The sequence below is a fragment of the Schistocerca serialis genome, chromosome 4, assembly GCF_023864345.2.
Source record: "Schistocerca serialis cubense isolate TAMUIC-IGC-003099 chromosome 4, iqSchSeri2.2, whole genome shotgun sequence".
NCBI classification, from domain to species: domain Eukaryota; kingdom Metazoa; phylum Arthropoda; class Insecta; order Orthoptera; family Acrididae; genus Schistocerca; species Schistocerca serialis.
Window position 1 is genome coordinate 758,210,227 of NC_064641.1, and position 24,432 is coordinate 758,234,658.

General features: G+C 46.4%; 1 protein-coding gene across 1 annotated transcript in view; it reads left to right on the plus strand.

Annotated features, from left to right (window-relative positions):
- The window catches only part of LOC126473303 (endothelin-converting enzyme homolog), a 632,708-nt gene that overhangs the window by 544,290 nt on the left and 63,986 nt on the right, over positions 1-24,432 (plus strand). Inside the window, exon 11 of the mRNA XM_050100277.1 lies at positions 9,000-9,181. Within this exon, the coding sequence (XP_049956234.1) occupies positions 9,000-9,181 (182 nt within the window). The remainder of the gene's footprint in view (positions 1-8,999; positions 9,182-24,432) is intronic.

The window sequence follows — 24,432 nt, forward strand, 5'->3', positions numbered from 1 at the left end:
TAATTTAGTCTTCCAATATTGCATCACCACTGAAGATCATAACTCAGTCTCTCCTTTCAATAATCATACAAACACCGTGGTGGCAGATATCAAGATAACCAATCACAAAATAGAAAAGCAACTACGATCATTTAGTAGTGGAAAGTTGTAAGGACAAGATGATATGCCCATAAGATTCTACAAAGATTATGTGAAAGTACTTGCTTCCCTTCTAGCAACAGTTTATCGTAGATTGCTGGAGCAACAAAAAGTACCTAGCAACTGGAAAACAGCCCATCTTTCCCATTTTCAAGTACAGTTGTAGGACAGGTGCACATAATTATAGGTCTGTGTTGTTAACGTCGATCTATTGTAGAATTAAGGAATGTCTTTTTTTGCTCAATAATTATGAAATGTTTTGAGAATGAAAATATCCTCTCTAAAAGTCAACATAAATTGCACAAACTTAGCTCAGTCTGTTCCTCTTTGTGTTTCATAGCACTGTAGACAATGGTGCTCTGGTTGACACCATGTTCCTTGACTTCAGAAAGGCATTTGACACTGTGCCACATTGCCACATAGTGAAAGAAATATGAGCTTATTGAGTATTGGGCCAGATTTATGACTGGATACAAGATTTCGTTGCAGGTAGAACTCAGCACGTCACTCTTAATCAAACAAAATCAGCAGAAGTAAAGGTGATTTCCAGAGTACCCCAAGGAAATGTGATAGGACTGTTATTATTTACGTTGTGTATACATGATTTAGTAGAAAGTGTTGGATGCTCTTTAAGACTGTTCGCAGATGATACAGTTGTCTGCAAGATAGTAGCAATACCAGAAGACAGTATCTATTAGCAGAATGACCAGTGGAAGATTGATGTATGGTGCAGGCACTGGCAGTTGACTGTGAATGTGAATAAATGTAACAAAAATTGCACATACATTGGAGAAGAAAGCCACTACTGCAAAATGACACTATTGATGAAAAATTTCTGGAAACAGTGTCTACTATTAAATGATTAAATGAGTAACTATCCAATGACATTAAGTCAAATGGCCACATAAAAAAGCAGATGCCAGACTGAGATTCAAATTACAGAGGTGCTCAACAAACTCCAGTGTCAGTCAATACAGAGAGGTATTGTGCATCATGGAGAGGTTTAGTATTGAAGTTTCGAGAGAGCGCTTTCTGGGAAGAGTTGGACATCATATTACTTACTTCCACGTAAACACTCGAAATGACCATGACAAGAAAATATGAGAAATTAAAGTGAATACAGAGGCTTATGGACAGTCATTCTTTCCAAGTGCCATTCAAGAGTGGAACAATGTGGGGGAATGGGGGTGGGGCGAAGTCAGTTAGTGGTATTAGCCACCCCACGATTATGTGGTTAGCAGAGTATGATGTTCATGTAGTTGTTAAGAATATTCTAATTTGTTGAGAAGATTATGAGTAAAAGTGATACATCCTCAAGGAAAAAACACAGAGAACTTCTCCGATGTTTGGAATTGTATCAAGCGAGCATAATAGCAGACATCATAGAAATTCAGAGATACGGTGCTACGATTATCACAGGTTAGCGCAACCCATATGAAAGTATTTGAGAAGATGCTCAGGAAACTTAAATGAGAATGTTTAAAGTGAAATTAGTCTTCTCTTTAAACATTGTTGGGTAAATTAACAGGCCTAATATTCAAGGAAAAATTGTGTGTGGATCACATGAATAAGACAAGGGGTATTATGGTATGTACCGAGGCATACAGACAATTATTTTTCTTTTGCTCCATATGTTAATGGAATAGAACAGGAAACTGCTAATAATGATGGAACAAACTCTCTCCAGTATTGTGAGGTTTATGTAGATCACGCCTTAGATTTGGTAAAAATTGTTCAGTGTTCAATTCATTGTGACATTAAGTATCAAGATGCATATAAGGATGAATGAAACAGTGACATTTTCAGTTTACATTGCAAATTAATAACAGCAATCTCAATAACTTGAAGGTGGGATTTTGTTGTACAGCATATGTGTTGTTGCTGCCACTTATCTGTTTTTAAATTACCATACTCTCTCCCAGAGTTATCTGTTTCATGGTAGTTCCTGTACTTAGCCACACCCTATAAACTGCCATTTTTGCAATGATTTTGTGGCCTGTCGTGTCCCCCTTTCCCCATCCAATATTTGTCCCCCTTTCCCCATCCAATATTCAGAATACATCTTTCATTATGCAGTTGAGTTATCATCATCATCATCATCACCACCTTGTACAGTTTTCCTCCACTGACAAGATCTGCAGAGAAACCAAGCCTCTCCATCTATACTAGTCTTCCCAGCAGCTCACTCTGTTGCTTCTCTGGCCCAGTCTTCTTCTCTTTTCCCAGATGGTTTCTTTTACTCCTTTCAGCCACTTCTCTTTAGGCTTTCCCTGCACTCCCACCCTCCATCTTCATCTCGTGCATCTCCATAGACATCCTTGTCTCATCCATTCTTTTCGCATGTCCGTAGCATTTTAATCTTCTGTCCTAAGTCTGTCTTTTAGAGTTTCCTGGTGTTATCTTGCTAACTCTTTAATTTATCAGCTTTTCCATTTTTGTTACTGCTACCCGATGTCTCAAGAACTTCATCCGACTTACTTGTGTGTTACTTTTTTCCCTTGTCTTCATGACTCAGGTTTCTGCAGCATACGACAGCATTGGTATGTAATACATTTAGTATTATCATGTTCTTACTTTTCTGAGAGAAACTGTGTGCCCGACCGAGACTCGAACTCGGGACCTTTGCCTTTCGCGGGCAAGTGCTCTACCATCTGAGCTACCGAAGCACGACTCACGCCCGGTACTCACAGCTTTACTTCTGCCAGTATCTCGTCTCCTACCTTCCAAACTTTACAGAAGCTCTCCTGCGAACCTTGCAGAACTAGCACTCCTGAAAGAAAGGATATAGCGGAGACATGGCTTAGCCACAGCCTGGGGGATGTTTCCAGAATTAGATTTTCACTCTGCAGCGGAGTGTGCGCTGATATGAAAAGTTTGGAAGGTAGGAGATGAGATACTGGCAGAAGTAAAGCTGTGAGACCGGGCGTGAGTCGTGCTTCGGTAGCTCAGATGGTAGAGCACTTGCCTGCGAAAGGCAAAGGTCCCAAGTTCGAGTCTCGGTCGGGCACACAGTTTTAATCTGCCAGGAAGTTTCATATCAGCGCACACTCCGCTGCAGAGTGAAAATCTCATTCTGGAAACATCCCCCAGGCTGTGGCTAAGCCATGTCTCTGCTATATCCTTTCTTTCAGGAGTGCTAGTTCTGCAAGGTTCGCAGGAGAGCTTCTGTAAAGTTTGGAAGGTTGGAGAAGAGCTACTGGCAGAAGTAAAGCTGTGAGTACCAGGCGTGAGTCATGCTTCGGTAGCTCAGATGGTAGAGCACTTGCCTGCGTGTTGTGACAGTGCCACGACATTCAAAAGTGCCGCTACGTTAGTACGCGAACACGGCGATAGAGGCGCTCCGCAGCTCGGCCGAGCGCGGGAGCGCCACCTGGCTATGAACGGCGCGGGCCGCATGTCACGGCACGGCAGTCGATTGACAGATATGAAGTTAGTAACATGTAACCCGCTAGTGTTTCTACTTTTGTATATCCACGCAATTTATTAGTGATTAAAGGTTATACCACTTTTTGGCGACGAGGATGGGATATTTTTTTTCCTGCGTTGTGGAATTGTGTGTTCGTGTCGGGGCAGACATGGAACAGCTTATGCAAGCGCTTATTGAACAACAAACACAGCTGACGGCTGCTATTCAGGCGTTGTCGACGTCGCTTACTCATCGTCTGTCTTCCTCTTCTCCGCCTCCATTCCCTCCTTATGACGAGGCCGCTGAAGACTGGGAGGATTATGAGAAGCGTTTGCGGCAACACTTCTTGGCTTTCGGCGTTGTCGACGCTCCTATGTGTAAGTCGTTATTTCTATCTTGGATTTCCCCACGGATCTATCAGCTGCTATCTCAGTTAGCCCCTCTGCGGGAACCTGCCTCTCTGTCCTTCCAAGAAATGTGTGACTTATTGTCTAACTATTACCGAAAAAACACCCATGTCGTTGCCGCCCGCGTGGCTTTCTACCGGTGTCGTAAACAGCCCCATCAATCTTACCGGGCTTGGGCGGCGGAACTACACGGTCTGAGTCGGAAATGTCAGTTTGTCACGGACACTCATCATGAGTCTTACGCTGATTCAATGGTTAGGGACGCTATTTTACGGCTTGCTCCTGATAAAGAAGTTCGGCAACGTGCCTTACAATTGCCAAACCCGTCGTCGTCGGAAGTTCTCAGCATCGCTCAATCGTTTGAAGTGTCTCACGCTGCTGGTGCGCAAATAGACGCGTGGTGTGATGTAGGCGCTGTACAAACCACTTTCGACGCAGACAATTTGCCTGTTTCACAGGGAAACGACGATGTGGCGGCGGTGCACTCGCGTCAACAACGTCGCGTTGGGCCGCCACGCTCGCAGCGAAAACAGCAACCACAGAAGCAGGTTCGTTCCGCCCTTCCTTCTTGTCCACGTTGTTTCGTACAGCATGACAGAGCCGCATGTCCAAAACGTTGCGCCACGTGTAATTCATGTAGGAAAAAAGGCCACATTGCTTCTGTGTGTCAGTCCCCTAAAGTTCCTGTCGACGATGACGAGGCATCGGACATGGATGTTAACTGTGTGCTTTCTCAAACAAATAAGTTGTTTGTTACTGTTCGTGTTCTGGATAAAGACATTCGCATGCAAGTGGACACTGGCTCTGCAGTAACTCTCATTAATTCTCGCACGTATTTGGAGTTGGGCTCCCCTCCCTTGTCTCCAGTTACGCGAAATCTACGAACTTATAATAAGCAGAAAATTCCTATCGTTGGCCAGTTTGATGCTTCCACTGTCTACAAGTCTGTTGTTAGGCCCCTCACGTTTTATGTGGTGGATCATGCGGGCACTGAAAACCTGTTCGGTTATGATGCTTTCCAGTTGTTTGGGTTCTCCATTGATGATGATGTGCACCTCATATCTGAGAACATTCCGTATCAACAGCTGGATGGCTTGTGTTCTGAATTCTCGTCCGTGTTCTCTGCTGGTCTGGGTCGTGCCAAGGATTTTGAAGCCCACATTACTCTTAAACCTACGGCTCGCCCTAAGTTTTTCCGGGCACGCCCTATTCCGATGGCGTTGCGTGCGCCTGTCAAAGCTGAGATAGACAGGTTAACAGCTTCGGGGATTCTCCTTCCTGTTACCTCCAGCGAATGGGCATCGCCCATCGTGGTGGTTTCTAAACCAAACGGGAGTCTGCGATTGTGTGGTGATTTTAAAGCCACTGTCAACGCTCAAAGCCTCATTGACACTTATCCCCTTCCCCGTCCTGAGGAGTTATTTACCAAACTCGCTGGGGGCCAGTTCTTTTCCAAACTTGACTTATCGGAGGCGTACCATCAGTTGCCGTTGGATGCATCTTCCAAGGAATTTCTCGTCATCAACACTCCTTGTGGGTTGTATCAGTACCAGCGGTTACCATTTGGCGTCGCTAGCGCGACGGCCATTTTTCAGCGGTTTTTGGAACAGCTCACGGCTTCCGTTCCCGGCTGCATCAACTACCTGGATGACATTGTTGTCACGGAGGCCTCCACTGAGGAGCACCTTCGCAATTTGCGTTCACTGTTTCGGGTTCTGCATTCAGCAGGGTTGAAGTGCAATCTGGACAAGTCTCAGTTCTTCCAACCCTCCATTGTGTATCTTGGTTTCCACTTGTCCCGTGAGGGTATACGTCCTCTACGACAGCCCGTTGCGGCCATTACCGCTCTATCCCGGCCGTCTACGGTCAAAGAACTTCAGGCGTTTCTAGGCAAGGTTGCTTATTATCACAAATTCATTCCCTCCGCGGCGGCGGTGGCTCATCCTCTGCATCAGCTGTTACGCAAAAACGTTCCTTTCTGTTGGTCCGCCGAGTGTGAGCAGGCTTTTGTCCGCCTGAAGGCTCATTTGCAGTCGGCGCCTTGTCTTGCCACATTCCGCCCGGGTCAGCACTTGGTTCTGGCGACTGACGCGTCACAGTATGGCCTAGGGGCTGTTCTCGCCCATCGGTATGAGGATGGGTCGGAACGACCCATCGCCTACGCTTCCAAGACCCTCAACGATGCCCAACGGCGTTACTCTCAAATAGAAAAGGAGGCGCTCGCTATCATTTATGCTCTAATAAAGTTCAGCGTTTTTTTGTATGGTTCTAAGTTTCACCTCATCACCGACCACAAGCCGCTGGTCTCTCTGTTCAGCCCCTCGGCGTCGCTTCCGGATAAGGCAGCTCACCGCCTGCAACGTTGGGCCTTATACTTGTCTCGTTTTCACTATGAGATTCACTATCGCCCCAAGGCCCAGCACGCCAACGCTGACGCGTTGTCGCGTTTGCCGATGGGCCCCGACCCGGTTTTCGATCGAGATGAACTCCTCTGTTTCCACATTGATGAGGAAGAACGTCGTGCGGTCGAGGGTTTTCCACTTACAGGTTCGCAGGTCGCGTCGGCTACTGCGCGGGACCCGGTCCTGCGTCAGGTGATCGGTTTTGTTCAGCGGGGTTGGCCGGACAGGACCAAGGGCCGGGCGTCGGATCCCCTTCGCAACTACCATGCCTTGCGCCTTCGTCTGTCTGTTCGTGAGGGTGTTGTTCTTCTGGCCACGGATGGCGCATCTCCACGGGTTGTGGTGCCCGCCTCTCTTCGCAAAGATGTTCTCAAACTCTTGCATGAGGGCCATTGGGGGATTTCTCGGACTAAGTCCCTGCCCCGCAGGCACGTTTATTGGCCCGGTATTGATTCGTACATCGCCCACATGGTCGCTGCGTGTGATCAGTGTGTTCAACAACTGGCTGCGCCTCGTACTCTGCCCTCTCCGTGGCCTGATCCGGCGCAGCCTTGGGAACGGGTGCACGCTGACTTTGCCGGCCCCTTCCTTGGCACTTATTGGCTACTGTTGATTGACGCCTTCTCGAAGTTTCCGTTTGTTGTTTGATGTCCGTCGCCCACCACTGCAGCGATGACGCTGGCTTTGTCCAAAATCTTTGCGCTAGAAGGTCTTCCATCCACGATTGTCATGGACAATGGCCCTCAGTTCTCTTCGCAGGCCTTCCGTGATTTTTGTACTGGACAAGGGATTCATCATGTTACAGCACCGCCCTTCCATCCGCAATCGAATGGGGAGGTCGAGCGCCTTGTCCGCACTTTCAAAAGCCAAATGAAAAAATTCCTTAGTGATTTTTCCACAGATGACGCTCTGTTGCAATTTCTGAGTTCTTATCGCTTCACGCCTCTGGGTGATCGCAGCCCTGTTGAACTCTTGCATGGCCGCCAACCGCGCACCCTACTGCACCTGCTTCACCCTGTCAGGCCTTGTACTGTGTCCCCTAGTGCTGGAAAATACCTGGTGGGCGCCGACGTGTGGGCACGGGGGTATGGATCTCGCCCTAAATGGATTCCAGGGGTGGTCCAGGCTCTTCGCGGCCGCCGGCTTTGTGAAATACGTACGGACGACGGCATGGTTGTTCGCCATTACGACCAGATGCGCCCACGAGTGGTGGCCACGCCGGTACCACCGCCCCTTCTTTCGTCTCCACCGGCCCGAGAAGCCAGTCCTGTCGCTGCTGCCGATCTTCCGGGCGTGTTGCTGCCGCCGCCGTCGCTACCGCTTCCGAGAACGCCGGAACCGGCCCCAGTCACGACGCCGCCTTCTCCGGGACCCATCTCGCTGGAGCACACCCCCAGGTCCACGACGCCTATGTATGCTGCTCCGGAGTTTTCACCCATCATCTCGTCCAGGAGGCACGTTCCACGCGCAAGTTTCCGCCCTGGACATTTTCGACCATACTCTCGTGTTTCTCCGCGGGATCTTCTCGGGACCTCCCAAGAGGCCATGGATGTCTCCGCACTGTCCGTGTCTCCAAGGAAGGGAGTGTTTTTTTTCAAGGGGGGAAAAGTGTTGTGACAGTGCCATGATATTCAAAAGTGCCGCTACGTTAGTACGCGAACACGGCAATAGAGGCGCTCCGCAGCTCGGCCAAGCGCGGGAGCGCCACCTGGCTATGAACGGCGCGGGCCGCATGTCACGGCACGGCAGTCGATTGACAGATACGAAGTTAGTAACATGTAACCCGCTAGTGTTTCTACTTTTGTATATCCACGCAATTTATTAGTGATTAAAGGTTATACCACTGCGAAAGGCAAACAAAGGCCCCGAGTTCGAGTCTCGGTCGGGGACACAGTTTTAATCTGCCAGGAAGTTTCATGTCAGCGCACACTCCGCTACAGAGTGAAAATCTCATTCTGGAGTTTTCTGAGAGACTTCTTTGTTCCATAAGATTCCTCTCGCACTTCTCCTAAAGCTACCAAATTGCCTTGCCTGTTCACTTAGCTCTTTGTCATCAGTTACATTTTTCTGCTTTATGCTTTCCCAGTATTTCCCACCATTTTCAGCTGCTGCTCACCCAGTGTGATGTTTTGCTATAGGTCTTCCAATTTTCTTTTTGTGAACACCAGCTGACACAGCTTTTCACGAAACATATTAAGCTGCATTCTTGCACAACTTTGATCCAAACATCTAACTGTTCTGTATTTCCTATCCTTGTTCCCCTATGCTATCAAATTATCAGCAACACAACATTGCTGTCATCCTGTCTCCAATCTCTCTTGCCATTTTTATCTTTACATCATTCACCACCACTGTTAAAAGTAATGGAGATAGTGCACTTCTTAGTTCAAGACTGTTTCTCTTGTCTGCCACCCTGTTCTCTCTTCCCACTCTAACACAACTTACTTTTCCATGGTGCAGTCCTTTTTAACCCCAGTTGACTGTTGATTGTAATTACTTTATGACATGAGAACTGTGTGTAAGTTAGGAAATCAAACCCAGTAATCTGCCTTTCTTGAGTTGTTTTACTTACTCAACTAAATTACCTCACATCTAGAATCAAGCACTTTAATCTGTAGGGATTTTACAAGCAAATACTTGTTTCAGGTGAATGCAATGGCATTGGCTGTTGGATTCCCAACTTCAGTGACAACAGACAGTTTTCTCGAAGAGTATTATTCTTCATTCCGTGTGCAGAAGAGAGACTTCTTTCTAAATGTTCAGTTTGGAATTGAATTCTTGTTGTCAAAACAGATGGAACTTCTGGTATCACCATCTGAGGAACAAAGGTATGTATCAGCAAGGCTACCTCTTTGGAAGTGGTACCAATTTTTTGAACATGTACGTGTTGAGCTTCATAAAACATTCATAGCTGCTAGAGCCTGTTTATGCTAGTGTGAAGCCCATAGCACTGATCAACTGCAGGACCTCTATTCAGCAATATGCACAAATTTTTTAGACATATTGTTTGATTTCGACATAAAATGGAAAGGTAACATCTAATAAAATTCTATTTCAATAATCTATGTATGAACAGATGCTATGCATATTGATTTTTGGATCATAAGTAGCGTTACTCAGCAAGCTAAAATGACCCAGCACTGTTTGCTCTTGTTAGCTCCATTCACATAGCAATGAAAAATCACTTCATAAAACCATAATAAAATTTTTGTTCCACATTCTACTTTGGTTGTATGTACATTGAAACAGAATGACTATAGTGCTCTTACAATTTTTTCTCTGAGTGGAAATAGTAAGGTAAGTACTATTCCAAAACTTTTTTGCCATCATTTGAATTACTGCCAAGAAGAAGTGATAGTGTCCCATCATTGCAGGCTCTGACTAGAGTAAACTGTCTCAAAATTGATTATGAGGTGCTACAGCTCACATTAAAAGTAAAATATGTCTTTCTTTAACTTTGAATTTCTACGTAGGCCATTATTTTTGGATGCGCACAATAGTTCTGTGGCACCCAGTGGCATACTGATTTTGAAAGCCTAATCTGTGTTGTGCTTAGTGGTGCAACATTCAGCGAGAGGGAATGAGAATGCTATGGTATCTGAATGGGTTAAACTTTACAGCATGCCTGGAAACTTTACAGAAGCATGAAAGGCAAACATATTTCAGAGGCAAACTGTTCCCAGAACTCAAGATTAGTGAGAACAGCTTTTCAAACAATGGAAAATCCAGTATGAAATTTAACAATATTATGAAAAGGAAAGTGGCTACTCACCATATAGCAGAGATGCTGTTACAGACAGGCACAACAGAAAGACTGTCACAAATAAAGCTTTCGGGCATTAAGGCCTTCGTCACCAATAGACATAGACATAGATGCGTGTGCGCGCACACACGCGCGCCCCACACACACACACAAACTGCACGTGCGTGCGAACGCAACTCACACACATGACTGCAGTCTCAGGCAACTGAAAAGACACTGTGAGCAGCAGCACCAGTGCATTATGGGAGTGGCAACTGATAGGGGTAAGGAAGAGGTTGGGGCAGGGAGAGGGAGGGATAAAATGGTGGGGGTGGCAGACAGTGAAGTCCTGCAGGTTAAACGAGGGGCAGGGGAGAGGTGGATACGGGGAGTGGGGGAAGGTAGTGGAAAAGGAGAGAAGTAAAAAGACTGGGTGTGATGGTGGAATGACCGTTGTGTAGTGCTGAAGTGGGAACAAGGAAGGGGCTGGATGAGTGGGGACAATGACTAATGAAGGTTGAGGCCAGGAGAGTTACGGGAACATAGGGTGTATTGCAGGGAAGGTTCCCACCTGCACAGTTCGGAAAAGCTGGTGTTGGTGGGAAGGATCAATATGGCACAGGCTGTGAAACTTCATTGAAATGAAGGATGTCATGTTTAGCAGCGTGTTCAGCAACAGGGTGGTCCACTTATTTCTTGGCCCCAGTTTGTTGGTGGCATTCCTGCAGACACACAGCTTATTGGTTGCCATGCCCAAATAGAATGCAGCACAGCAGTTGCAGCTTATCTTGTAGCTCACATGACTGGTTTCACAGGTAGCCCTGCCTTTGTTGGGATAGGTGATGTTCGTGACTGATCTGGAGTAGGTGGTGGTGGGAGGATTTACGGGACATCTATTACAGGGATACGAGCCTTGAGGTAAGAGGTTGAGAGCGGGTAATGTGTAAGGATGGACGAGTATATTGTGTAGGCTTGGTGGACAGTGGAATACCACTGTGGGAGGGGTGGGGAGGACAGTGGGCAGGACATTTCGCATTTCGGGACACGACGAAAGGTAGTTGAAATCGTGACGGATAATGTAATTTAATTGCTCCTGTCCTGGGTTGTACTGAGTTAAAAGGGGAATGGTCCTCTGTGGCCGGATGGTAGAACTTTGGGAGGTGGTGGGAGGCTGGAAAGATAAGGCACAGAAGACTTTTTTTGTACAAGGTTGGGAGGATAATTATGGTGTGTGAAGACTTCAGTGAGACCTTCAGTATATTTAGAGAGGGAACACTTGTCACTGCAGATGCAATGACCACAGGTGGCAAGGCTGTACGGAAGGAACTTCTTGGTATGGAATGGGTGGCAACTGTCAAAGTGGAGGTATTGCTGGTGGTTGTAGGTTTGATATGGACAACAGTACTGATGTAGCCATCTTTGAGGTGGAGGTCACATCTAGGAAGGTGGCCTATTGGGTTGAGTAGGACCAGGTGAAGCAAATGGGGGAAAAGTTGTTGAGGTTCTGGAGGAATGTGGGTAGGGTGTCCTCACCCTTGATCCAGATCGCAAAGATGTCATCAATGAATCTGAAACAGGTGAGAGGTTTAGGATTCTAGGTGATTAGGAAGGATTCCTCTGCATGGCCCATAAATAGGTTGGCACAGGATGATGCCATGTGGGTGCACTTAGCCGTAGCTTGGATTTGTTTTGCTGGTGGTTGTAGGTTTGATATGGACAACAGTACTGATGTAAAAGGAGGTGCCATCAGTAGTGATGAGCAGGGCACCGTGTGGTAAAGGGACAGGAACTGTGGGCAGTTGGTGGAGGAAATGGTTGGTATCTTTTATGTAGGAGGGTAGGTTCCGGGTAATAGGTTGAAGGTGTTGGTTGGTCTATGACAGCAGAGATTCTCTCAGTGGGGGCACCGTAACCGGCCATGATGGGGTGTACTGGGTGGTTAGGTTTATGGACTTAAGGAACCATGTAGAGAGTAGGAGTGTGAGGAGTGGTAGGGGTGAGTAGAGAGATGGACTCCAGGGGGAGGTTCTGGGATGGGCCTAAGGATATGGGTAGTGATAGGAGATCCTGCTGTATTTCTGGAATGGGGTCAATGTGGTAAGGTTGGTGGTGGAAGTATCCGAAAGCTGGCGGAGTCCTTCTGCCAGGTAATCCTTGTGGTTCAAAAACAACAGTGGTGGAGCCTTTTTTCGCAGGTAGGATTATAAGGTCTGGATCAGTTTTTAGATGGTGGACTGCAGTTCTTTCTGTGGATGTAAGGTTACTTTGCATGTTGAGGGATTTGGGGAATGATGGTGAGGCACGGTCTGAGGTTAAGAATTCTGGAAAGTTAGAAAGGAGTCATTTTGGGAGTAGTGGGAGTGTATCACGGTTGGATGGTGGAATGAACTGAGTTAGGCATGGTTCAATATGGGTCTCTGGTTGATTCTGATTGGAAGGGTTGGTGGCGAAAAAGTGTTTCCACTGTAGGGACCGGGAGAAGAGGAGAGAAGGTCGTTAACAAGTCCTACATAATTGAATTTGGGAGTGAGGCAAAAGGTGAAGCCTTTGGAAAGGACTGATATTTCTGTGGGGCTAAGGTTTCTAGAGGAAACATTCATGACTGTTACACTTCTATTTCGGTTCTGGATTCTGTGTGGGGTTTTTGGTGCAGCATCTAACGTCCTACATTACTCCCACCGATACAATTAATCATATACTTTCCAGTTAATCACTTTCCCTGCTTCAATCTCCAATATTTTCACGAACTGTTTCCCGCACCTTTCCAGTGCCACATGATCTTATGTCTCATCATACAAACCCCTCCACACCCCCCCACTCTTTCTCCATTCCATCCCAGTTCGCACCTACTAATTCCACCTCATTCAGTCACATTTGCCATCTCTCTTCTTCACACTTATTCACCCTTAGACCTGCTACCCACATATATATAGATATCACACACAAAATTCAAGCTTTCGCAACCAATGGTTGCTTTGTCAGGAAAGAGGGCAAGACGAAAGGATGTGGGTTTTAAGGGAGAGCGTAAGGAGTCATTCCAATCCCGGGAGCGGAAAGACTTACCTTAGGGGGAAAAAAGGACAGGTATACACTCGCGCGCACACACACACACACACACACACACACACACACACACACACACATCCATCCGCACATATACAGACACAAGCAGACGTTTGTAGAGGCAGAGAGTTTGGGCAGAGATGTCAGTCGAGGTGGAAGAGAGAGGCAAAGATGTTGTTGAATGACAGGTGAGGTATGAGCGGCAGCAACTTGAAATTAGCGGAGGTTGAGGCCTAGTGGGCAACGGGAAGAGAGGCTATACTGAAGGGCAAGTTCCCATCTCCGGAGTTCTGACAGGTTGGTGTTAGTGGGAAGTATCCAGATAACCCGGACGGTGTAACACTGTGCCAAGATGTGCTGGCCGTGCACCAAGGCATGTTTAGCCACAGGGTGATACTCACTACCAACAAACACTGTCTGCCTGTGTCCATTCATGCGAATGGACAGTTTGTTGCTGGTCATTCCCACATAGAAAGCTACGCAGTGTAGGCAGGTCAGTTGGTACATCACGTGGGTGCTTTCACACGTGGCTCTGCCTTTGATCATGTACACCTTCCGGGCTACAGGACTGGAGTAGGTGGTGGTGGGAGGGTGCATGGGACAGGTTTTACACCGGGGGCAGTTAAAAGGGTAGGAGCCAGAGGGTAGGGAAGGTGGTTTGGGGATTTCATAGGGATGAATCAAGAGGTTACGAAGGTTAGGTGGATGGCAGAAAGACACTCTTGGTGGAGAGGGGAGGATTTCATGAAGGGTGGATCTCATTTCAGGGCAGGATTTGAGGAAGTCGTATCCCTTCTGGAGAGCCACATTCAGAGTCTGATCCAGTCCTGGAAAGTATCCTGTCACAAGTGGGGCACTTTTGGGGTTCTTCTGTGGGAGTTTCTGGGTTTGAGGGGATGAGAAAGTGGCTCTGGTAATTTGCTTCTGTACCAGGTCGGGAGGATAGCTGCGGGATGCGAAAGCTGTTTTCAGGTTGTTGGTGTAATGGTTCAGGTATTCCGGACTGGAGTAGATTCGTTTGCCACAAAGACCTAGGCTGTAGGGAAGGGACCGTTTGATGTGGAATGGGTGGTAGCTGTCATAATGGAGGTACTGTTGCTTGTTGGTGGGTTTGATGTGGACGGATGTGTGGAGCTGGCCATTGGACAGATGGAGGTCAATGTCAAGGAAAGTGGCATGGGATTTGGAGTAGGACCAGGTGTATCTGATGGAACCAAAGGAGTTGAGGTTGGAGAGGAAATTCTGGAGATCTTCACTGTGAGTCCAGATCATGAAGATGTCATCAATAAATCTGTACCAAAGTTTGGGTTGGCAGGCCTGGCTAACCAAGAAGGCTTCCTCTAAGCGACCCATAAATAGGTTGGCGTACGAGGGGGCCATCCTGGTACCCATAGCTGTTCCCTTTAATTGTTGGTATGTCTGGCCTTCGAAAGTGAAGAAGTTGTGAGTCAGGATGAAGCTGGCTAAGGTAATGAGGAAAGAGGTTTTAGGTAGGGTGGCAGGTGATCGGCGTGAAAGGAAGTGCTCCATCGCAGCGAGGCCCTGGACATGTGGAATATTTGTGTATAAGGAAGTGGCATCAATGGTTACAAGGTTGGTTTCCGGGGGTAACAGATTGGGTAAGGATTCCAGGCATTCGAGAAAGTGGTTGGTGTCTTTGATGAAGGATGGGAGACTGCATGTAATGGGTTGAAGGTGTTGATCTACGTAGGCAGAGATACATTCTGTGGGGGCTTGGTAACCAGCTACAATGGGGAGGCCAGGATGATTGGGTTTGTGAATTTTAGGAAGTCTGTAGAAGGTAGGGGTGCGGGGTGTCGGTGGGATCAGGAGGTTGATGGAATCAGGTGAAAGGTTTTGTAGGGGGCCTAAGGTTCTGAGGATTCCTTGAAGCTCCGCCTGGACATCAGGAATGGGATTACCTTGGCAAACTTTGTATGTGGTGTTGTCTGAAAGCTTACGCAGTCCCTCAGCCACATACTTCCGACAATCAAGTACCACGGTCGTGGAACCCTTGTCCGCCGGAAGAATGACGATGGATCTGTCAGCCTTCAGATCACAGATAGCCTGGGCTTTAGCAGTGGTGATGTTGGGAATAGGATTAAGGTTTTTTAAGAAGGATTGAGAGGCAAGGCTGGAAGTGAGAAATTCCTGGATGGTTTGGAAAGGGTGCTTTTGAGGAATATGAGGTGGGTCCCGCTGTGACGGAGGACGGAACTGTTCCAGGCAGGGTTCAATTTGGATAGTGTCTTGGGGAGTTGGATCATTAGGAGTAGGATTAGGATTATTTTTCTTCGTGGCAAAGTGATATTTCCAGCAGAGAGTACGAGTGTATGACAGTAAATCTTCGAAGAGGGCTGTTTGGTTGAATCTAGGAGTAGGGCTGAAGGTGAGGCCTTTGGATAGGAAAGAGATTTCGGATTGGGAGAGTGGTTTGGAGGAAAGGTTAACTACTGAATTAGGGTGTTGTGGTTCCAGATTGTGTTGATTAGAATTTTGAGGTTTTGGGGGGAGTGGAGCTGGAAGTGGGAGATTGAGTAGATGGGAGAGACTGGGTCTGTGTGCAATGAGAAGAGGTTGAGGCTTGCTGGAAAGGTTGTGGAGGGTGAGTGAGTTGCCTTTCTGGAGGTGGGAAACCAGGAGATTGGATAGTTTTTTGAGGTGTAGGGTGGCATGCTGTTCTAATTTGCAGTTGGCCTGTAGGAGGATGCTCTGAACAGCCGGTGTGGATGTGGGAGAAAAAAGATTCAGGACTTTTGTTAAGGATAGGAGTTGACGGGTGTGTTCATTGGCTGAGTTGATGTGTAGGTGAAGGATTAGGTGGGTGAGGGCAATGGGTTGTTCAATTTGGAACTGGTATAGGGACTGATGGAAAGAAGGGTTACAGCCAGAGATGGGAACTTTAAGTGTGAGGCCTTTGGGGGTAATGCCAAATGTCAGGCATGCCTGAGTAAATAAAATATGGGAGTGTAATCTGGCTAGGGCGAAGGCACGTTTGCGGAGGGAATGTAAATAAAACTTAATGGGGTCGTTGTGGGGATGACATGATATTAGAACGTGGAAGTTGTAACATGAGGCTGAAATGAAAATGAAAATATATGGTGAGAGATAAAGGTAACATTCGTAACCTCTTGGTTCATTCCTATGAAATCCCCAAACCACCTTCCCTACCCTTTGGGTCCTACCCTTGTAACTGCCCCCGGTGTAAAACCTGTCCCATGCACCCTCCCACCACCACCTACTCCAGTCCTGTAACCCAGAAGGTGTACACAATCAAAGGCAGAGCTACGTATAAAAGCACCCACGTGATTTACCAACTGACCTGCCTACACTGTGAAGCTTTCTATGTGGGAATGACCAGCAACAAACGGTCCATTCACATGAATGGACACAGGCAAACAGTGTTTGTTGGTAATGAGGATCACCCTGTGACTAAACATGCCTTGGTGCATGGCCGGCACATCTTGGCACAGTGTTACACCGTCCGGGTTATCTGGATACTTCCCACTAACAGCAATGTGTCAGAACTCCGGAGATGGGAACTTGCCCTTCAGTATAGCCTCTCTTCTCGTTACCCACCAGGCCTCAACCTCCGCTAATTTCAAGTTGCTGCCGCTCATACCTCATCTGTCATTCAACAACATCTTTTCCTCTCTACTTCCACCTCGACTGACATCTCTGCCCAAACTCTTTGCCTTGACAAATGTCTGCTTGTGTCTGTATATGTGCGCATGGACATGTGTGTGTGTGCTAGTGTATACCTGTCCTTTTCTCCCCATAAGGTAAGTCTTTCTGCTCCCGGGATTGGAATGACTCCTTAGCCTCTCCCTTAAAACCGACATCCTTTTGTCTTTCTCTCTCCTTCCCTCTTTCCTGACGAAGCAACCGTTGGTTGCGAAAGCTTGAATTTTGTGTGTGTGTTTATGTTTGTTTGTGTGTCTATCAATATGCCAATGCTTTCGTTTGGTAAGTTACATCATCTTTGTTTTTAGATATATTTTTCCCACGTGGAATGCTTCCCTCTATTATACTCATATAACTGTTGTATTTCGAAATCTTTTCTGTCATCTTACTTTCTCTTTCAGTTTTTGCAAGTAGTTTCACTTTGTATTCACCTTCTCCTTTTTACCGCAATCTACCATAGAATTTTATCCCGCCTATATATACTCAATAATACGTAACCCACTTCCAAACCATAGCCAAAAAAATTATTTCCGCTTTCAACATTACCGCTGCTATAAAATCCACCGTTTTCAGTTCACAAACAGTTCCTTTCACCGATTAAACAACCATTTCGTCTAGTTCTAACAACTTTCGCTTTATTTCAATTTCTGTTTTTCCCACATCACTGATCATTTTTAGCCGCTTCCCACAGGTTTTAATGTCATTATTTCTTCGTCAGACAATTGTTAGCCTCATTTTCATAATCTGCCACCACAAAACCACTCCTTTTAATACATTTACACGCAGTTTTTCGAAATTTTCTCAAATTTCTCCATCCTTTAACGTGTTTTGGCGGCAACACAGCCACCTAACCTTTGTGCACATTGTTGTTTACCAACCCAAGTTCACTACAGGATCAACATAGCTCAGCCTTAACCAACACTTTTTCGATTTTTTTCACACCAGATCTCCGGTTGCTTTCTAGTTCACCTTTATCTCTCCCCATATATTTTCATTTTCATTTCAGCCTCATGTTACACCTTCCATGTTCTAATACCATGTCACCCGCAAAACATCCCCACAACTCACTCGCCCTCCACAACCTTTCCAGCAAACGTCAACCTCCTCTCATTGCACACAGACCCAGTCTCTCCCATCTACTCAATCTCCCACTTCCAGCTCCACTCCCCCCAAAACCTCAAAATTCAATTTAACACAATCTGGAACCACAACACCCTAATTCAGTAGTTAACCTTTCCTCCAAACCACTCTCGCAATCCGAAACCTCTATCCTATCCAAAGGCCTCACCTTCAGCCCTACTCCTAGATTCAACCAAACAGCCCTCGTCAAAGATTTACGGTTATACACTTGTACTCTCTGCTGGAAATATCACCTTGCCACGAAGAAAAATAATCCTAATCCTACTCCTAATGATCCAACTCCCCAAGACACTATCCAAATTGAACCCTGCCTGGAACAGTTCCGTCCTCCGTCACAGCGGTACCCACCTCATATTCCTCAAAAGCACCCTTTCCAAACCTTCCAGGAATTTCTCACTTCCAGCCTTGCCTCTCAATCCTTCTTAAAAAACCTTAATACTATTCCCAACATCACCACTGCTGAAGCCCAGGCTATCTGTAATCTGAAGGCTGACAGATCCATCGTCATTCTTCCGGCGGACAAGGGTTCCACGACCGTGGTACTTGATTGTCGGAAGTATGTGGCTGAGGGACTGCATCAGCTTTCAGACAACACCACACACAAAGTTTGCCAAGGTAATCCCATTCCTGATGTCCAGGCGGAGCTTCAAGGAATCCTCAAACCTTAGGCCCCCTACAAAACCTTTCACCTGACTCCATCAACTTCCTGATCCCACCGACACGCCACACCCCTACCTTCTACCGACTTCCTAAAATTCACAAACCCAATCATCCTGGCCTCCCCATTGTAGCTGGTTACCAAGCCCCCACAGAATGTATCTCTGCCTACATAGATCAACACCTTCAACCCATTACATGCAGTCTTCCATCCTTCATCAAAGACACCAACCACTTTCTCGAATGCCTGGAATCCTTACCCAATCTGTTACCCCCGGAAACCAACCTTGTAACCATTGATGCCACTTCCTTATACACAAATATTCCGCATGTCCAGGGCCTCGCTGCGATGGAGCACTTCCTTTCACGCCGATCACTTGCCACCCTACCTAAAACCTCTTTCCTCATTACCTTAGCCAGCTTCATTCTGACTCACAACTTCTTCACTTTCGATGGCCAGACATACCAACAATTAAAGGGAACAGCTATGGGTACCAGGATGGCCCCCTCGTACGCCAACCTATTTATGGGTCGCTTAGAGGAAGCCTTCTTGGTTATCCAGGCCTGCCAACCCAAACTTTGGTACATATTTATTGATGACATCTTCATGATCTGGACTCACAGTGAAGAAGATCTCCAGAATTTCCTCTCCAACCTCAACTCCTTTGGTTCCATCAGATTCACCTGGTCTTGCTCCAAATCCCATGCCACTTTCCTTGACATTGACCTCCATCTTTCCAATGGCCAGCTCCACACATCTGTCCACATCAAACCCACCAACAAGCAACAGTACCTCCATTATGACAGCTACCACCCATTCCACATCAAACGGTCCCTTCCCTACAGCCTAGGTCTTTGTGGCAAACGAATCTGCTCCAGTCTGGAATACCTGAACCATTACACCAACAACCTGAAAACAGCTTTTGCATACCGCAACTATCCTCCCGATCTGGTACAGAAGCAAATTACCAGAGCCACTTCCTCATCCCCTCAAACCCAGAACCTCCCACAGAAGAACCCCAAAAGTGCCCCACTTGTGACAGGATACTTTCCAGGACTGGATCAGACTCTGAATGTGGCTCTCCAGCAGGGATACGACTTCCTCAAATCCTACCCTGAAATGAGATCCATCCTTCATGAGGCAAAGAAGGGAAAGCAGAAAGGTGGAAGGAGTATATAGAGAGTCTATACAAGGGCGATGTACTTGAGGACAATATTATGGAAATCGAAGAGGATGTAGATGAAGATGAAATGAGAGATATGATACTACGTGAAGTGTTTGACAGAGCACTGAAAGACCTCAGTCGAAACAAGGCCCCGGGAGTAGACAACATTCCATTAGAAATACTGACGGCCTTGGGAGAGCCAGTCCTGACAAAACTCTACCATCTGGTGAGCAAGATATATGAGACAGGCGAAATACGCTCAGACTTCAAGAAGAATGTAATAATTCCAATCCCAAAGAAAGCAGGTGTTGACAGATGTGACAATTACCGAACTATCAGTTTAATAAGTCACGGCTGCAAAATACTAACACAAATTCTTTACAGACGAATGGAAATACTAGTAGAAGCCGACCTCGGGGAAGATCAATTTGGATTCCGTAGAAATATTGGAACACGTGAGGCAATACTGACCCTACGAGTTATCTTAGAAGCTAGATTAAGGAAAGGCAAACCTACGTGTCTAGCATTTGTAGACTTAGAGAAAGCTTTTGACAATGTTGACTGGAATATTCTCTTTCAAATTCTGAAGGTGGCAGGGGTAAAATAGTGGGAGCGAAAGGCTATTTACAATTTGTACAGAAAGCAGATGGCAGTTGTAAGAGTCAAGGGACACGAAAGGGAAGCGGTTGTTGGGAAGGGAGTGGGACAGGGTTGTAGCCTCTCCTCGATGTTGTTCAGTCTGTATATTGAGCAAGCAGTGAAGGAAACAAATGAGAAATTTGGAGTAGGTATTAAAATCCATGGAGAAGAAATAAAAATTTGAGGTTTGCCGATGGCATTGTAATTCTGTCAGATACAGCAAAGGACTTGGAAGAGCAGTTGAATGGAATGGATGGTGTCTTGAAACGAGGATATAAGATGAACATCAACAAAAGCAAAATGAGGATAATGGAATGTAGTTGAATTAAGTTGGGTGATGCTGAGGGAATTAGATTAGGAAATGATACACTAAACTAGTGAAGGAGTTTTGCTATTTGGGGAGCAAAATAACTGATGATGGTCGAAGTAGAGAGGATACAAAATGTAGACTGGCAATTGCAAGGAAACGTTTCTGAAGAAGAGAAATTTGTTAACATCGAGTATAGATTTAAGTGTCAGGAAGTCGTTTCTGAAAGTATTTGTATGGAGTGTATCGATGTATGGAAGTGAAACATTGACGATAAATAGTTTGGACAAGAAGAGAATAGAAGCTCTTGAAATGTGGTGCTACAGAAGAATGCTGAAGATTAGATGGGTAGATCACATAACTAATGAGGAGGTATTGAATAGGATTGGGGGGAAGAGAAGTTTGTGGCACAACTTGACTAGAAGAAGGGATCGGTTGGTAGGACATGTTCTGAGGCACCAAGGGATCACCAATTTCGTATTGGAGGGCAGCGTGGAGGGTAAAAATCGTAGTGGGAGACCAAGAGATGAATACACTAAGCAGATTCAGAAGGATGTAGGTTGCAGTAGTTACTGGGAGATGAAGAAGCTTGCACAGGATAGAGTAGCATGGAGAGCTGCATCAAACCAGTCTCAGGACTGAGGACCACAACAGCAACAACAACAACAACCTTCATGAAATCCTCCCCACTCCACAAAGAGTGTCTTTCCGCTATCCACCTAACCTTCGTAACCTCTTGGTTCATCCCCACAAAATCCCCAAACCACCTTCCCTACCCTCTGGCTCCTACCCTTGTAACCGACCCCGGTGTAAAACCTGTCCCATGCACCCTCCCACCACCACCTACTCCAGTCCTGTAACCCGGAAGTTGTACACAATCAAAGGCAGAGCCACGAGTGAAAGCACCCACGTGATTTAGCAACTGATCTGCCTACACTGTGAAGCTTTCTATGTGGGAATGACCAGCAACAAACTGTCCATTCACATGAATGGACACAGGCAAGCAGTTTTTGTTGGTAATGAGGATCACCCTGTGGCTAAACATGCCATGGTGCACGGCCAGCACATCTTGGCACAGTGTTACACCGTCCGGGTTATCTGGATACTTCCCACTAATACCAACCTGTCAGAACTCCGGACATGGGAACTTGCCCTTCAGTATATCCTCTCTTCCCGTTACCCACCAGGCCTCAACCTCCGCTAATTTCAAGTTGCTGCCGCTCATACCTCACTTGTCATTCAACAACATCTTTGCCTCTGTACTTCCGCCTCGACTGACATCTCTGCCCAAACTCTTTGCCTTTACAAATGTCTCCTTGTGTCTGTATATGTGCGGATGGATATGTGTGTGTGTGCGCGCGCGCGAGTGTATACCTGTCTTTTTTTCCCCGTAAGGTAAGTCTTTCTGCTCCCGGGATTGGAATGACTTCTTAGCCTCTCCCTTAAAACCGACATCCTTTTGTCTTTCCCTCTCCTTCCCTCTTTCCTGACGAAGCAACCGTTGGTTGCGAAAGCTTGAATTTTGTGTGTGTGTTTGTGTTTATTTGTGTGTCTATCAGCATGCCAACGATTTCGTTTGGTAAGTTACATCATCTTTGTTTTTAGATGTATTTTTCCCACGTGGAATGTTTTCCTCTATCATATCTTGTTTCCCCTGTGTTGTCACTGCCAGACACCACACTTGCTAGGTGGTAGCCTTTAAATCGGCCGCGGTCCGTTAGTATACGTCGGACCCGCGTGTTGCCACTATCAGTGATTGCAGACCGAGCACCGCCACACGGCAGGTCTAGAGAGACTTCCTAGCACTCGCCCCAGTTGTACAGCTGACTTTGCTAACGATGGTTCACTGCCTACTTACGTTCTGATTTGCCGAGACGATAGTTTAGCATAGCCTTCAGCAACATCATTTGCTACGACCTAGCAAGGGGTCATTATCAGTTATTATTGATATTGTGAATCATGTACCGTCAAAACCGACATTCATCATTAATGGATTAAAGTTAAATATTCCACCAGCTATGTCCGTTTTTCTAAGTTCTAATTTCATTGTCCTGTTCCAGACCTCACGCCAGCCTGCGTGAGCTAAAACGTGTGCCTTTCGGCCTCCTCTAGTAACACGGTGTTGGCTCTCCTGCCAACCACAACATCCCCCTTTTGTATCCTTGAGTTTTCAGATGTATTTGGGTGAATTTTTGCGAAATTTTTTTACCTGATTTTTTGCATTTTTTTTTTTTTTGTTTTGTTTTTCACTGCCATGGATCATTACACTTTCCATGTGCGTCAATACAAAAAAATTTCTTTATTCATACCCTGATCCCAGTCCCTCATACTGTTCCTGCACTGTTGCTTGGCTCATGGAACCCTGCCCAAATGGCCTTTCCATCAAATTACCCATCTCTGGCTGCCACCCCTGCTTCCACAATTATCGCCACCTGTTTAGATTCTGCCAAATCTTATTCCTCACCAACATAGTCCTACAAAACCATATCAACAAAATCCAACCTTCTTACAGTACCTTTTCTCCATCCGCAAAATTCTCCTGCTACGCAATCCCAAATTCCTGGAACCCATAACACACATTGAGACTCTTCCCCTGCAGGAACTTGAGCAACATGCACTATGCCACCTCAAAAAGCTCTCCATCCTGCTCACTTCCTACTCCTGCCCTGTCCACCACCTCTACAACAACCTCCAAATCTCCCCCACGTCCCCTCATAGCTGACAAACCCTGTCTTGCAGATCCTAACCCCACCCTCCAAAACTCTCTCTCACCACAACACACAGTCCAGAACATAAACAGGCCTGTGACAAAGTCATGAACCTTTCCTCTAGAAGCCGTAGCCCCACAGAAATATCAGTCCTTTTCAAAGGCTTCACCTTTCGCCCCACTCCCAAATTCAGTCATGTAGGACATGTTAAAGACTATCTCTCCTTCTCTCGGTCCCTACAGTGGAAACACTTTTTTGTCACCAACCCTACCAATCGGTCTCAACCAGAGACCCATATTGAACCCCGCCTAAATCAGTTCACTCCTCCATCCAACCGTGACACACTACCACTGCCCCCAAAATGACCCCTTTTTAACTTTCTAGAATTTCTTAACCTCAGACCGTGCCTCACCATCATTCCCCAAATCCCTCAACATGCAAAGTAACCTTACATCCACAGAAAGAACTGCAGTCCACCATCTAAAAACTGAACCAGACCTTATAATCCTACCTGCGGACAAAGGTTCCACCATTGTTGTTTTTGAACCACAAGGATTACCTGGCAGAAGGACTCCGCCAGCTTTCAGATACTTCCACCACCAACCTTACCACATTTATCCCATTCCAGAAATACAGCAGGATCTCCTATCACTACCCATATCCTTAGGCCCATCCCAGAACCTCCCCCTGGAGTCCATCTCTCTACTCACCCCTACCACTCCTCACACTCCTACTCTCTACATGGTTCCTTAAGTCCATAAACCTAACCACCCAGTACACCCCATCATGGCCGGTTACGGTGCCCCCACTGAGAGAATCTCTGCTGTCATAGACCAACCAACACCTTCAACCTATTACCCGGAACCTACCCTCCTACATAAAAGATACCAACCATTTCCTCCACCAACTGCCCACAGTTCCTGTCCCTTTACCACACGGTGCCCTGCTCATCACTACTGATGTCATCTCCTTT